The sequence below is a fragment of the Paramormyrops kingsleyae genome, chromosome 8 (genome assembly GCF_048594095.1).
Source record: "Paramormyrops kingsleyae isolate MSU_618 chromosome 8, PKINGS_0.4, whole genome shotgun sequence".
NCBI classification, from domain to species: domain Eukaryota; kingdom Metazoa; phylum Chordata; class Actinopteri; order Osteoglossiformes; family Mormyridae; genus Paramormyrops; species Paramormyrops kingsleyae.
Window position 1 is genome coordinate 30,109,307 of NC_132804.1, and position 17,042 is coordinate 30,126,348.

The following is a 17,042-nucleotide window of genomic DNA, read 5'->3' on the forward strand; positions in this document are numbered from 1 at the left end:
CACACTCCCACCAGTGGACAGAGAGCGCACGTTGGAAAATATGTCGCGTCAACCACCTGAAAAGCAGACAACAATATCTGCATTTAAACGCTCCCAGGGTGGTGAATTGTCATAAAAAAGAAATGTTCTGATGTTTAGTTCAGTTGTTATATTGACTGCTGTCATTAAACCATGAATTCTGTCGGTGCCCATCTGCGGTCCTTGCTAGAGTCATCCTTAACAGGATCCGTGATCACTTGCTCGCCTATCACCAACCAGAGCAGTCTGGTTTAATGCCTAAGAAGTTTACCATGGAACACATCCTGGCACTAAGGGTTCTCAGCCATCAGTAGTGTGTCTGTCTGCAGGGAGAATGTCAACCTCGTCCAGAGATTCGCTTACCTTGGCAGTGACATTCGTGTCTCTGGTGACTCTCCCTATGAAGTCAGCAGACGGATTGGGAGAACATGGGGGGTCATGAGGTTGCTGGAAAAGGGGTGTGTGGTGCTCCCGATATCTTTGTAAGGGGATGAAGTCTTTAGAGTCCATGTGTTCCCTGTCTTGCTGTGTGGCTGTGAGACATGAATGCTATCCAGTGAGCTGAGACAGACTGGACTCCTTCTATACTGTGTCTCTTTGGCGAATCCTTGTGTACCACTGGTTTGACTTTGTGTCAAACAAGTCCCAAATGAGGTACATTACCTGCATTGTGAGGGAGCGTCAGTTACGGCATTACGGCCATGTGGCGCATTTCCCTGAGGGTGAGCCGGCTCTCATGATCCTCATTGCTGAGAACCCAAGTGGCTGGACCAGGCCAAGGGAACGTCCATGTAACACCCAGCTGCAGCAGATGGATGGCCATTTCTGGAGTGTGGGACTGGACCATGTGTCTGCCTGGGGGCTCGTCATCCAGAATCCTGAGGACTTTCACCATGGGGTTGGTGCAGCAATGCGCTGCATCAGTACATGCGCCCAAACCTGACCTGACCTGGTCACACAATATGAGCGTCTGACTGTTTTATTGATGGCCCCCAGGTATGACCAGCATGGGCAATGTCAAGGGTCCTACGGTGCTCATTGCTGGTGTTGCAGGATGTCTAATTAACTGACTGTGAAGCACTCGACCGTTGTCTGCTTTCCTGACTGTTGTTTCCTCTGTGCACAGATGTTGCGTGATTGTAAAAAGGCACGGCGAGAGGTAGAGCTACACTGGCGGGCGTCACTCTGCACAAACATCGTACACATCGTCGACGTATACGAGAACCTCTACAAGGGGGACAAGTGCCTGCTCATCATTATGGAATGGTATGTCCACATCAACCCCGACCCCCGTGCTCTCTCCCAGTGTCATGCAAGCAGACAGGTGTGCACATAGATGTGGAGATAAGGACATATTCCTTGACACAGTGATTTGTTATTAAGAAAAATAAACAGAACAAAATGTCTTCAGTATGGAAATACTTAAGAGTTAACAATTAAAACCAAAGCTTAGCGGACAGCAAACTGTGCTCTACTAAATTATCGAGAAGAGGTAGAAAAACAGGTTTATGCAACACCAGTGATCTAGTTATAGACATCTAAAAATGAAATGCAAGAAAGAGCACAATGAAATTCCCACCAGCAGCAGTCTTCAACAACCTAACGTGCAGCAAACACTAGCGGAGAGAGAAAATGCGAAATGATAACCCCCGTCCAGTGAAAGTAACAGAGGCTGTTAACGAGTACAGTGGAGACTGCTTATAGTGATCACTATATGTGGATGATCGTTATAACCATTTTTTTCTTTTCTTTTTAATTTATGTCTCAGACAGATCACCATGTAATTGACATTTGTATAATTATTACATGAATATTAGGTAATAAAACACACCGTAGCTATTTATTGAATTTTATCGAATCTTTAAGAATATATTACAACAGTTTCAAACGCTTTTCAAATTATAATATTGTACAAATAAAATTACTGAGCTGTGTATAATTGAAATGCACTATATTATAGTACAATACTGTACATAAAATATTGGTTATCGTATTATTGCTGCATCTCATTGGCTCATTTTTGTCAGTTTTGATGAGTCTATTTTTGTCACAGAGAAAAGCACTTTCTTTTTCCCATCATGTTTTCTGTGCACACAACATTAGCCTTAGGTAGTTGTAGCCAGAAGCAGACAGGTTGTTGCAAGGAAAAGAGGAAAAGAAAAAAAAATACAAATTGGGCATGTCATAAAATATGCCGTAAAATATATTGCATGCTCACTTGTGCAGACATGCAAGGTACAAATTGGGCATGCACAGGCAGATATTTCACAAGGCAAAGTCATCTGAAAACTTTGGTCACGGACGGTGTTTTTGGGCAGCATGGGTTGTTAATTTTTTTAAATTATGAGAAATTTAATTCTTTTGAAGATAAAATTGTAAATTGAAAACTCAGGAAAGAAGAACTACCTGTACAAACTGTGCAGACCATTGTGCGTGGATTTGTTGGTACTATGCAGACCATTTTGTGTGGGTTTGGATGTCCTTACTTTGCAGACGATTATGTGTGGGTTTGAATATACTGACTGCAGACCATTATGTGTGGGCTTGAATATACCGACTGTGCAGACCATTATGCGTGGATTTGTAGGTACTGTGCAGACCATTTTGTGTGGGTTTGGATGTCCTAACTGCGCAGATGATTATGTGTGGGTTTGAATTTACTGACTGTGCAGACCATTATGTGTGGGTTTGAATATACCGACTGTGCAGACCATTATGCGTGGATTTGTAGGTACTGTGCAGACCATTTTGTGTGGGTTTGGATGTCCTAACTGCGCAGACGATTATGTGTGGGTTTGAATTTACTGACTGTGCAGACCATTATGTGTGGGTTTGGATACTGACTGTGTTTGCATTTGTGCATGGGGGGTATTTTGTTGTTATTGTTTAACCCAATATTTAAAAATTAAAATTGCACATTGTCTTTTTAAACATTGCAGAGCCCTAATTGGTATCATTATTGGTGTGTGTGCATTGGTACTCGTCTTTGGTCTGGAAAAAATAGTATTGTTACATCCCTAGATATTATGAATATGTTCTGCATACATAACTTTTGCCAGTGTGACAGGCTTCTCCTATTTCACCAGAAAATGCCTAAATGCTGAGAAATTACATATCATGTAAAATTCTCAGAATACAAGACAATTTGCTTATGTTATATAATGAAACTGCTTTTAGCTGAAGTAATCTGTCAAAGAACTCTCACATCACATCCTGATGGGTTCAGAAGAAAAAACCGTCACATGCACAGCCAGATGGGTCCTGAGTGATTCTGGCCAAATAAGGGAAATGATGCCCAAGTTACAGAGTAAGAGTTGTATTTCACTGCAGTATGAATGGACATATTTACTAGAAAGCCACACTGAGCTGTTGAGTGTGGGAAGGTTAAAGTTGGTCACCAACCTTGCGGTCAACTGGCTGCTACATAATTTATAATTTCTTGTTACCACTACACCACTGCTTCATTTCTGCATGAAATTTATAGTAATATCAAATGTTGTAGTAATCAAGACCAGTTTTTGAAGGTCTCGACTTGTCTTTGAATCAGCCGTATTTATACTCATTCTTGTCATGGACTTGGGATTTTATTTGGAGACCACAACTCTGAGAATATTCCTATTACTGAGCAGTCTACTGTTGGATTGGATAATTTCTCACTTCAAGTGCAACCAATGACGTGACTGCCGACCGCTTTACCGGCCCTGCCCCTTCACACACACACGTGTGCACATGAACACAGGTTGAAGTCCTGGTTGTCTGGGAAAGATGTCAACACAATCGGCTATTATCAAATATGGCTACATATACCACAAAGTGTTTACCCTACCATTCCATTAGGGGGGCGCACCAAGGTAATTTTATTTAATTTTATTTTCTATATAGCGCCAGATCACAACAGAAGTCATTTAAGGTTACCTTTCTATAGAACAGGTCTATATCGTGTCCTTTTATTAAACTAAATAGCCTTATGTTATTTATCTTATTTACAGTTCCGGACATGTTTTAAAACGAAATTTGCCGCCTGCCGTTCACAGGTTTTCCCTCACCAATCGACTTATTTGCGCCGTTCATTCACTAAAGTCTATGGCGTTTCACGAGAGCGCAAGCCAGCGCATTTTAGCGGAAAAGGCTTTTTCTCCCCAATAAATATTTACTTTGTCCGTAATAAATGCAGACACACTCGCTCGCCTGCTCTCTCCCCCCGTCACATATGTGTATCAACATTAAATAACATTAGAGAATTATTTAATAATATTCTTAGTAGCAGCAGCGGTAGTCTGTGCTTTTACATTAAAAAACTGGAGTACTGAATACATTATCTAAAGCACCATGCTGGTTGCACTTTATAAAAAAAGATTTTGTGTTTTTAATTATATGGATTCAGCTGCTATAAAGATTTTATTTTTCTCTGCTCTTAATGTAGCATACATTTATTTTTTTATGTGAGTTGCTGGAAACAACCTTTGTACAAAGACAGTTTGGGTTATCAAGAAACGCTGGAAATCGATTTTTTTTTGTCACTCCCCCCTCTCCCCGATTAATAATTGATTATTGCAGCCCTAGTAGGTACCTACAGAAATATATTATAGATTTGAGGTTGCCATCGCTTTCTTGTAGAACCTGAGTGTGAGTTGTCAGAGACAAATGACCAGACCTTTTAAAGTTAACACATTTTCAGGAGTGATGCTTTTGTTGTTTTTTGGTGCAGGTCAGAAAATTGAGTCTCTACCTGTTAATGTTTTTATCAGTCAATTATTTTTGCCCGTTTCATTTACTGTTCAATATGAAACTACTTTTAATATCAACATAGAATTTATTCATATCAGTTCAGCTTTGTATTTATTTATTTTTATAATGTATACAATTTTTACGTATTTATTTATTTTTGGAAAGTTGTCTTCCTTGAGGTCATCTTGGGGTTAAGCTAGTCCATGCCCCTCCATGATGCCGGGTCTGAATCGGAGCATTATTTTTGTATCCACGGGTTCCACATCTGCAAATTCAACTCTGGCTTGAAATTATTCGAAAAGCAAAACTTGTATTTGCGACGCGCCTAGCAATACACTGATTCCACATTAATTTATATAATAAGCATAAAAAGAAACTCACCAAGGTTTTCTTTGGGGTAGTTTTCAGTTTGTCTGTAAGTACATAAGAATCAGTCGCCTGATCATGATTGATTGAGAATTGAAGGGTTGGCTGAGTTTGTGGGGATCACTAAGCAATAAAGGTGACCAAGTATACTGTGGTCATCAGCTTTAAGATGTCTTTTGTGTTTTCTTGCTGACATCATGCCTTGGTGAGAATCCTCTCAGAAAATCACTAGTTGTTAAAGATGCCATGCCAGCTTGAGCCAGCAGCAAATCCTGATAGGACTGTCCACCTGGAGGGCAAAAGCAAGGCTTTATGCTCCGTTCCATTTGAACTCATAAGTCAGAAATTCTAGTCGGAAATTTCAAATGGAACACCCACTGAATTCAGAATTCTGACTTGAAACATTGGCTAGCTACATTACAAAGCAATAGCAATGAATATTAATAACTAATTATTGTTACATGTTTGCTGTGTAGATTTTGCAGTTGCGCATAAGACGGGCATCACCCATTGTTTGGGCATGTCCACCAACAAGTTCATTGGTGGTATGCAGTAGTCCTCGGATTCAGTCAGTTTCATCAGAGCATAGTGGCATATGTCACTGCTTTGAACATATACTCGGGAGAGCAAGCACCAGTTTTTGACTATGTGTACCCATCAGGAGGTGTGTTGCAATCACCCTACGGATGTCGTCTACCAACAAAGAATACAGAACAGTGGGGCATTTTAATCATTTTCCATTCTTTGCCTCTTTGTGAGTGTTCTTTTATTGTAGTTTTGGTAGTCTTATTATTATTTATTTATTTATTGTAGTATTTATTAACTATTTACTCTGTATATGAATTTAGCTTGCTTTCACCAGCCCTACTTTAATCTCTACATAATTACCTGCATTTTTGTTAAACTATCTTCCAACTCATATTGAACTTCTGTTAATGACCAGTTTGCCCATAACGCATTCGTTTTATCAGTCGATATTGATTTAATTTCCTGGCTAGCTTCAGTGTCCGTGGTAGTGTTTACACCAAATGTGGCTCTGCTGAAGTTTACAACACACTGTAGACCTTCCCTAGACACCAACATCACAGGTTCACAGTTTCATAACAGCAGTTTTGGTGAAAAGGGCTATGTGAATCAGGGGAATTATCTCCCGTCGGGCAGAGCTCTGGTGTGGCTTGACACCTCCTTACCTGGACTGACCTCTCTCTGGTTAGGCTGTGTAATTGTTTAGTTTTTTCTTGTTGCATGATTGAAGTTGATTAGACACCTGTGCAGGTCAGATTGTTGTGGTAACTGCTTGTCCTCTTCAAGATTGTGGTGAATCTGGCCTCTGTCCCTTGAAGCTCAGGACATTCATACATGCAATCACATGATGGGCAATTTAGACACCTAACTGCAAACTCCGCACATGCACACAGAGCTGGAGCAGGATCCGAGCACAGAACCCTTCGGCCACTTTTCTGACTAATTTTGAGGGAGGGGGTGGCAAGCACTTGGCAGGCAAGCACTTGGTGGTCAGATCTCTACTCATGTGGCCAGGCTGGGCAGAGCCCCAAAGATTTACATGGTTTCATCCTGCTTTTGGTCCACCACCTGTAGGGGGCGCCATGGGGGGCCTTGGTGGATTGATTGTCTGCTATGAAATCTGGCTACAAGGAATGTAATCTCTCTGGTGGAAAAGGAGCCTGAGTTGGTTTGGGAGATACTCCTCAGAGTGCAGGAAGTATACTGCTGTATAAGAGCTGCACCCTATTCCATTCTGGAGTTGTCCTTGGATAGAGGTGCTGGGTAGATGTGAGGTGACTCATAACATCCCAGTTCAGGTGCCAGTACACTGGAGTTCACCCCAGTGAATGAGAGGGTCACTTCCATTTGACTTAGAGTTGAGGTGTCTTATGCATAGAACACCAGTTCGGAGGGACTCCATTGATCTGCTGGGGGAATTTGCCACTCACATGGGTAAGGACAGTGAAACTGAGAGGTGTGATTGGGAGTAATGGCCTTCCCGATTTGAACCTGACTTTCAGTTCCTGAAAGCTCTTGATGTTGTTGGGCTATCTTAGCTGGCACGCCTCTTCAAGAGTAAAGGTGACTTGCACACATATAATGGCTTCTAAAGCTGAGCCCCAAGAGTCACATTGAATATGTAGCTAATTTGCTAACTTCTGCAGTCTGGTGAAGAGCTGTGACTTTGTTTTAAAGATTAATGGCACAATCACTTCTCCCAGAAAGATACAAATAAAGTGGTAAACATAGAAATGTGAGGTTTGAGAATGGTATCTTAACCATCTAACTGGATTTCATTAAGTGAAGAACACACGCTGCAATGTTTATCACAAATAAATAACATTAAATTAATAATCAATGCCTGAGATTTTTTTTTTATTCTATAACAACTATTCAGTTCTATCCATGCAAAAAAGTTAATCAATATAAAACTGTCATCTGAAGTAGTTTTCAACACTGATACAATTCTCTGATTTCCAGTGGGAATCTAATTCTAATTAGTCCAATAGCTCTATTGCAGGGGTATTCAACTAAAATTTAAAGAGGTCCAGTTAGAGAAAATTTCTTGAAGCAAAGGTCCGGAAGATCATAATGTCTAACTATTTAGTGTGATGTATATTTAAGTAGCATATCAGTTGTATCAACATTGCATGTAATCAGTACCTGACTGTCAAATCAAATTAATTCAGTGCAATTCAATTCGAGATGTCTGCACACACATGTAACAGTTCTTACCTTGTAAATAGTATGCTTTTGTATTTAACCATGTAAACACACTTTTGACGTAGCTCATTTTAGGTTTATAATGGAATAATATAGATTTGCCGTAAGATTTCCTGCGCAAGTCTGAAATCATGAGTGGCGTGCCAGATGCTGAAAACATACAATTTTTGTTTCACCTGAGTTGATCTATATAACAAATAATATTACTTTATACATATGTTAAAAAGCGGAAACTTCCACGAACATGAAATCACCAATAAACTATGTCTATTTATCCAACATGTTATATAATACATACTGTATTTGACAACTTTTCAGCTATATGATTTCAGGACAGACCAGCCACTCTCTTAGGAACATTACGGCTTTTTGTTCGCTTTGCTGCTGTTATTAACACTAATGGCACATTAGCGCAGACAAATGGCTGCATAAGCCAAACTACGCTTCGCAGTTAAAGGCGTTTGACGTGCATTGGTGTGGGAAGCGGCAGTTCTAGTGCTAAACCACTACCGAAAAGACTACAAAAGCTGTGGCGGTTAAAATAGAAGGGCCCCTTCTACACACAACCTTTGGGTAGAGACAAAAAGAATGAGATTGCAGATGCATGTGGTAGAATGTAGTTTGTTTTGCAGAGTATCTGGGCTCAGCCTTAGCGATAGGGTGATGAGCTCAGACATTTGGGAGGAGCTCAAAGTAGAGCCACTGTTCCTCTGCATCGAAAGGAGCCAATTGAGGTTGTTTGGGTATCTGGATCTAGAAAATGGGTGGATGGATGGATGGATGTTTTACTCATCTGAACAGCAACCATTGTATCAAAGGCTTGCTGACGTGTGGGGGACCTCCTTTTCTGCAGCAGACATTACTATTTGTTTCAGTATGTTCACCTGGTCACCATCCTCCAAACCATTCAGCCTCCTCTTATTTGCATTTTTGTTTTGTTTGCCTGTCATATTCCTTCACATGCTAAGTTATTTCCAGTAAGTAACGTTTGTGCCTTGGTTTGAATAGGAGGAAATGATTAAATCACTTCCTCTGAAACCGTTGATCAATTGAATTTGAATTGAATCATGATACAAAGGAAAAAATAAAATGGTCACATTTTTAGGCTTTTTTTAAATATTTTTGACAACGCAAGAGAAAATGTTAAGCTAGGGAGAGATTTGTTCTGAGATACGAAGTGACTGAGTCAAGGGCTTTTACCACAGACCTGCCCATGATGATAAGCCTGAGGGTGGGGGTGTGACCCAGCTTGGCTGCATGTATGTGCGTGATCCATCACAGAGCACAGGAGTATACACCAGCTGCCCTGCATTTTCTGAATTCAGTTTATTGTAAATACTGTACGTATCTCATAAGGGACTCTTGGCTGCCAACTAGGTCAGCATTTCTAAAGTGACTTGGAATCTTTCAAGTTGTAATTCTGGTGTTGACTAACGCGACCGCTTCACATTCTGGATGTCCTTTCTCACTTCTTAGCCTCAGAACTCTCTGTACTAGCCTGTGGTTGATAGCTTTTAATGGGCATCGTCTGTGTGTTTTAATCGCTGTCTGTGATCAGGAGATGCTGCCTCCCCCAGTTTTATAGAAGACCTCTTTCAGAAGGAGCAGGTGGTCATACTTATCATGTAAAATATCTTTAGACATTACGAATAATGCTGCTGTATTCTCCTTGTGACCGCTTGTTGAAGGCCTTGGTAGACTTTGATAATCTTACCCTACCTTTGTCTACTACCTTTGAGCCTCCAGAAATGTATTGGGCATCAGTGATCGCTCTCCAGAAGCTCTCTTCTGTCAGCCTTTTTAGGTCATAGCCCCCTATCTGCAGTCAGTGATATGACTGGCTGGGCATCACGTCTCCATCAGCAGGTGACTGGTTTTGCCTGTGAGTGTCAGTGTGGCACCATAGCCTCTCTTAAGCACAGTACTGTCTATCTATCCACTCGTCTTCTAATGATTTGTTTGAATTGGGCATATGAGGGAACTTGAATGAAATGTATTACACATAATTCGGCTCAGCCAGGACTGAAAGACCGCTCTTTCCCACAGATGGCTTTATCTCTAGTGTTGTTTTTTTTCATCTCTAGGTGTCTTATTATCTTCTGTGTTTAGCCCCATATTAGACAATGGTGTTGATAGTCTTTCTCAGTAGGGCAGTGTGTGTAATAATCTGGGACCTGCTTTGTAAAATGCAGTTTGGAAGGTTGGAAGTGGCTTTGTATAGCACATACAGCTAACAGCTAATGTGTTTTTGTTCCGTATGTGCACTTATTGATATCAATAAAATCATAAGGCTCAGGTCTGCTTAGGTCCTATTAGTGTGAGTTTGTGCATAGATATCAATGTGTTTGTGGACAATGCAAGTCACATAGTGAAAAATATAGCTCCAGGGAAGAGATGTTTGAGAATCTCTAGCTGGTGTACAATGGGGAAAAATTGTGTGTAGACGTGTTTTACACCCATGACAGTAAGTTTGGGACTCAGTAGCCGTATTTGTGGATCAGGCTTCTTATTAGAACTGTCTCATGTGCCTTTTTTGGAAGTTTGACAGCACTGCCTCTGTTATCAGACTCCTGATCATAGTCATGTTGACATGCTCTGCACCACGTACCACGTACCATGTACGCTTCAGGATGTAAAACTTTCCGTTATGCCTGATGATGCTTGCAGTTCTGCCTGACGGATGGGTGGGTTGACTTACGTCTGTTATGTACAGTATGGTGGAAGCTGTGGTTGACTATTAGGGTTCCAAAACAGCTGTGATGTTTTCAAATTCTATCTGACTGATCTGATGAATCAGAACATATTTTTAAAAGTTGCTTTTCTTTTTGTTGGCATTCATGATCTGCTGGGTATAAATCTATCAAGCCTTTCCTCAAGGTATTTCCTCAGGTTTTTGCTATTACCCATCATGTAGAATACTTGCTTTCCTTTTGCCATGACATACCATGTAAATACTTGCTTACAGTCATATGACATCACCGTTTATGCAGCGCTGGGGTGTGCCGTGCATAGTGACGTGCGTCTTGGCACACAAGTTTACACGTGTCGCTTGGCGACCAGGGATCTACGGAGGTGAATCTTTATGTGACTGTTGGCGCAGAGGCAACGGTCACACTCACGTGGCCTGGTTGTGCGGTCGGCAGTTTGTGCCTATCGCAGCAAATTTGCACAAGGGTGGAATGACACCATGACACCATGTCAGCAGTGACGCATAGCAGCTCATCTGATTCAGGGCATTTAGAAGATTTTTTTATTCTTTAGTCATTTCTGATCAGTGGCCTGTTCTCACCCTCAGTTATGTCCATATTTAAGTAGCAGACAAAGGATGCAAATTAGAATGAACAGTCATTGCATAGTTGTTCCTGCTCCCTCCTATTTTTAAAAACTGGGTCCCCTTGATGCAAAATCTTTAATGTTAGTATTAGTTTGAACGAACTCTAGAATCACGCTCAAAGCCGGCCTGCATTGCTTTTCCATGCATGGGGTAGATTAACCACCGCATCCCCAGCGCACGAAGAAACGCTACCAAGAAACTGATTCAACCAAAGAAAAACTGCAGCACATTAACTGACAGTAATCCTGGGGTGAGTGCCTGACGGGCAGGATGCCGAAACCGCGGCGTGGTAATATGACTAAACTGAAATGCTGAGATGCGGTGTGGTGGAATGCTGCAGCATATGTGAGCTGTCCCGAAACGCCAAGCTGCAAGCCAGCACGGAGGTTGCGAGGAAGGGAGGGAGGATTGGTGGATTGGCCGCCGTTTTCACAATGGTGGTCTATGCATTACCGCAAGTAAAGGTGGGAGGGGGCTTTCCTCCTCTGCGAGGGGAGGTGCTGGAAAGCTACCAGTGTAACTCATACTCAAGCCTGCCTCCACTGTGACCACGCCACTTCGGCTCCGTGCAGCTTGCAGCCTTTGCTGACTGATGTCAGGAGTGTCGAAACGTGCTGTGGTTTTCTGGCCAATGAAGGGCCCAGCCCTGCATTTCATCTCCAGGGACCCTTTCCCACAGCATGCCGAGCTGCGTGCCAGACGGGAGGCTTAGCGCACCCTGATGCCGACACTCAGTATGCAGGCAGGTTACTCGTGGCGACCTGTATGATTTATAAGGGCAGCATACAAGTGAGTCTCTCTTGGCCATGTCCTCGCCTGTGCTGTGTGTAGAGGATCGAGGTGCAGTGATGATACAAACATAGTGTCATGCCTCTATGAAAAAAACGTGCCTCTACAAAATGTAACTCTGTTGAATCACCAACGTGGATGAATAATCTCTGACACACAGCCCCTTTGTCATGAATGAATCCTGCATGGCCATTCCATTCAGACTGTGGAATTTTAAGAAAATTATCAAAGATCCCCAGTTGATGGGAAAACCTTTACCTCGGGGTTTCGTAATTGAGAAATCAAATGTGATTCTTACACACACACACACACACACACACACACACACACACACACACACACACACACAGCCAATCAAACAAAATATGACTTTCGCAATTTTTTTGATTCACCGATTTTCAGAAAATTGAATTTTCCCTTGTGGGGACCTGAAAAATGTCCCCACAAGGTAAAAAGTATCAGGTTTTTATTTCCTTGGGTCCCCACAATGTAATCTATACAAAACCACACACATAAATCAGTCATTGTCAGCACAAACAGTAGTACCCCAAAATGTATGATGATTTAGTTTTTGTTCAGTATAGCTTTTTGTTTGTTTGAATAGCAGTCCTCTTTCTAATGCACAGCCACTTGCAATTACTGTATGGGATGGTGTGGCATGATTCATCTCTTGCTTCCACAGCATGGATGGTGGAGAGCTGTTCAGTCGTATTCAGGACAGAGGGGACCGGGCCTTTACCGAAAGAGGTACAGACACCCCGTCCTCATTTTTCTCCTCCTCCGCTCCTTCCACTTTTTCTTAATCTTTCGTAATATTATTCTTATCGCTCCAGAGGCCTCAGACATCATGAAGAATATTGGGGAGGCCATCCAATTTTTGCATACCATGAACATAGCACACAGAGATGTCAAGGTAATCTCTTTCTTCAGCTGCTCCAGCCTGTTTTCCTCATGTTCGTCTCACCTGTGGTCACATACACATACACATACATATGCTTAGTTGTTTGTAAATGACGGATGCACTGCCTTTTCATGCCTGTCAGCCGGAGAACCTGTTATATACATCCAAAAGACCCAATGCTGTCCTTAAACTGGCAGACTTTGGATTTGCCAAAGAAACTACGCACAATTCCTTGGCAACCCCTTGCTACACACCCTACTATGTCGGTAAGGAAGCACACCATATAGGTTTTGTTTGTTATCCATATTTTGATGTCAGGTTTTGCTACTGGTTTTTAACTTTTGTGCTTGACTATCTCAATCTTAGCTCCTGAGGTGCTCGGTCCAGGGAAATATGACAAGTCTTGCGACATGTGGTCATTGGGTGTCATCATGTATATCCTGTAAGTAGATGGCTTGTCTTACTCTGGTACCTTACAGCATTCACTATTAGTGTGTATAAGCGTGAAACACTTTCCTACTCCTGTTCTTACTTAATAAAGGCACACTGCTTGGCTCAATGGGCAATTTCACACTGAAGATCCGGAACCTGGTTCCAAGTTCCTGAACTGGCTACTTTCATGTGTCACTTTCACAATGCACAACAGGAACCTTTAAGAATGGGAGTCAGAAAAATCTTGTAGGTTAAACTTCACACATAATTTCATATGAAACTACACTTATGTCCCAAAACAATGGGACATAAGCAAGTTGTTTTGTTAGTTATCGGGGGGACCGATTTCAATCAAAACGGTACATAGCATTTTATTTATATATTATTTATATGACCTGCAACATGTTAATTATTCATTATTAAATTTGGCCAGCAGATCAATCTCTTGTTTTCCACAGAATAAAAAACAATGTAGCGTTATTCCACTAATAATTGCTGGCAAGTTTCACCGTCGGCACCAGAGATAGTAGACAAAAGTACATCGGTTATTGATTGAATTTTCTGATGCAGAAATGTGAAGAGACGAGCAAAAAAGGGATTCACTGATGCATTAAATGTCAGAGAGTTACAAATATAATTCCATCTGCTCAGTTTTTTTTTCTCCGCTACTTCTTCTTTCCCTATACTTCTGCGTAACTTCCAAGTTAGCGCCAGGGCTTGTGGTCAACCAATCAACAAGCTGTTGCTGTGCTCACCTCCCCAGTAGTTTATATTTGAATGAAAAGTAGCAAGTCTGGAGTAGAGACTAAAGGTTTCCGGAGCTGCCTCCGTTGAACAACAAAAGGGTCAAATTACTGGTTTCAGAAAAAGGTTCTGGTTCCTGGAAAATGTTCCTGCAGTGTGAAATTACCCAATGTACCTCGACACTCAAGGTGGCACTTATCTGGGTTTTCCTTGCCACTTGGTTATAGACTTTGCGGCTACCCCCCATTCTACTCCAACCATGGTTTGGCCATATCACCTGGCATGAAGAATCGAATTCAAACAGGGCAGTACGAGTTTCCCAACCCAGAGTGGTCAGAAGTCTCAGAGCAAGGTAACCGGGTGACCCATGTCTGCCTAGGGGGGGTCTTCTCGTTAAAGACTGTGACCCTAGGTTACAGTCGCATTCCATGCTAACCTGCCTATGAGCTGGGGGACATTCATCGCTTTAGCAATATTTCTGAACAAGATGACGTTGGTTTTCACATGTGGTTTAAGCACAGGAGAGAACACTGAAGAAGAGGCATGACTAGTTCAGGATGTGTAGTCAAACAGTGGAGACCTGAAATCACAAAACATAAAAACATGAAATTGAAACAAAAGCCTAAGTGGAAATTAAATATTTGACTTGTACAATTTGTCTAGTAGGATTTTAGCAAGTCATTATTTTAGTAGTGGAATATAAAAAACAACCTTGGAAATATATTCTCACACCTACGCAACTTAGAGATGAGAGACCGAGGTATACCTGCACATACTGTTAGTCCTTGTGTCTGTTCCCTTTAGTTTGTCTGTGCCTGCTTGCTATTAAAAGACCTGTTAGTGTTATTCATACTTTGTGTCTAGCTAAGCAGCTGATCAGTGCCCTCCTGAAGACTGAGCCATCCCAGCGCATGACCATAACAGAATTCATGAACCATGCCTGGATTAACGTGAGTTTGTGTACAGCTGTGTTGGGAATGCCTGTATTTTTAAGAGGCAGTTCTGCATTATCTCTCCATCTTTCTTTACACAAAGCACCGTCATGTTTTCCCCCTAATGATCAAACTGACATGACCTACAGTGGCAGAATTTTTGTTGCTTACCCTTCTCCAGCATTCGATGGTGGTGCCCCAGACCCCACTCCACACAAGCCGGGTGCTCAAGGAGATGAACTCCTGGGAGGACCTGAAGGTGAGTGTCTGCTTCTCAGATGCTCCTGATCTCTCCAAGAATCCAATAATGCATTTTTAACCATCGGGTGGCTTCATGAATTCGGCTGAAGGGTCTGCGCAGGCTCTGACCTGCCGCCGTGTCTGTGTGCTCAGGAGCAGATGACCACCGCCCTGGCCACCTTGAGGTGCGACTTTGGCCAGTTCAAGATCAAAAGCATCGAGGACTCTTGCAACCCTCTGCTGACAAAGAGGAGGCAGAAGGCTAAAAGCACGTCGGCTGACACCGAGCCCCCCGACCTATGAGGGAATGAGGGGGAACACCACGCATGCACACACATATACACACACCGTACACACACAGTGTGTGCAAAGGAAGCAATAACCGTCAGTGCGGTGGAGCGGAAATCATGGACGCTGGTTAAGCAGTGAGATGAACTATAAGACCCGTATGTAATGGCAGTATGTTTCATTACCAGTTTCAGTTTTATTATTCCTCTTAAATAATAGCCTGCTTACAGTGAATGCAGTGCCGCAGCCTGCCACTGCGTTCTGCCCTTTTGAATGGGGTATTCGGGAGATTGTGTCAAGTGATGGAGAATTAGAAGGTAATCAAGTAAATAGCTTATTGTTAAAAAGTCTATTTTCAAAATGTGTCTCGGGCCGTCAGGCTGGCCAGAGGGCAAACTGTTGCCATGGTATTAACCTAATACTGAACAGTGTGGGAGGGGTTGCTTGACATATTTCATTTAGGGGTGGAGCAAAGAGGGCGGGGGGGGGGGGGGGGGTTCAGCTGTATTCAGCTCATACATGAAAAATGTGTTAACATGACATTATGGCTCACATATGCTAAGGTTTTTATTAGCCTTTTATTTATTCCTCACGTTGTCTCCTGGCAGGTTCCATGTCATTCTTTTGTGTCATTAATAACCACTTCAATGCCCTCCGGCTGTTTGGGATCAGCCTCTTCCAGGTCACTGGTATGAATTCTGGGTCGGACCCCCTCTGTGTCCCTCTTGGCTGCTACTGTGAAATTCCTATCTGAGAGAATCAGGAATCAGCCCTTTTTTGCAACAAATTCTTTTTTTTTTTTCCTGCCCATTTTTGGTGTGATTGTAACATTTTGGCCCTTACATCTTTTTTTTTCTTTCTTTTCAAGTGTGGTATTTAGGGTGTTTCTAAAAATTCAGTGTGTTTCTGCTGTAGGATTTCAATTGAATGTCTTTTGTGATTGTTGTGACCCGATGGTTATTCTGAGAGACTGCACCTCCACTGCTGTGTGATATGGGCCAGTGGCTGTGGGGTCATGGATTTCTTCCGGGCCTTTCCTATCCTGTCTGCCTGCGGCACAGTTTCTTCAGAGTGATGTCACTGTCTCAGCGCCCCTTCCTCACACTTTACCGAAGGAAGTTGGTGTTTGGCCTGGAAGGAAGGCCCCAGCACGCAGAGGAAACAGCGGCTTGGCATGCCGCCACTGTCGCGAATCCTCCCCCCAATAGTATGGTTTTGTTTCTCTTTGTTTTGTTTTGAGATGATTTCTGTTTTATTTCTGTTTGTATGAATGTTGTGGTCGCACGCTTTCTTCCCCGGCTTTGTTTCTTGTCAGTGTTTACCTGAGTTTTACTTTTCCGATAATAAGTGGAGCCGTCTTGACGGAATTGCCTTCAGGTAACTATTTCCAGACATGCCTTGTTTTTAATGTCTGATTGCTGTACTAATATCAAGGGCTGCCTTATCTTTGGATTAAAACTACTGGGAAGGGAAGAAAGCGCATGTGCTTCACTTGTTTTTCTGAAATTTTGTTATGTGTTCCTTTTATAGAAATGACCAT

The 17,042-nt window shown here is 42.2% G+C and overlaps 1 protein-coding gene across 3 annotated transcripts in view; it reads left to right on the forward strand.

Annotated features, from left to right (window-relative positions):
• The window catches only part of mapkapk2a (MAPK activated protein kinase 2a), a 75,381-nt gene extending 59,396 nt beyond the window's left edge, over positions 1-15,985 (forward strand). For all 3 annotated transcript variants that reach the window (XM_023832354.2, XM_023832355.2, XM_023832356.2), the window contains exons 2-10: positions 1,145-1,284; positions 12,648-12,712; positions 12,799-12,878; positions 13,009-13,132; positions 13,233-13,308; positions 14,270-14,394; positions 14,907-14,992; positions 15,156-15,233; positions 15,368-15,985. In XM_023832354.2, the coding sequence (XP_023688122.1) occupies positions 1,145-1,284; positions 12,648-12,712; positions 12,799-12,878; positions 13,009-13,132; positions 13,233-13,308; positions 14,270-14,394; positions 14,907-14,992; positions 15,156-15,233; positions 15,368-15,517 (924 nt within the window). In that variant the 3' untranslated portion in view covers positions 15,518-15,985. The remainder of the gene's footprint in view (positions 1-1,144; positions 1,285-12,647; positions 12,713-12,798; positions 12,879-13,008; positions 13,133-13,232; positions 13,309-14,269; positions 14,395-14,906; positions 14,993-15,155; positions 15,234-15,367) is intronic.
• Positions 15,986-17,042: the final 1,057 nt, after the last annotated feature.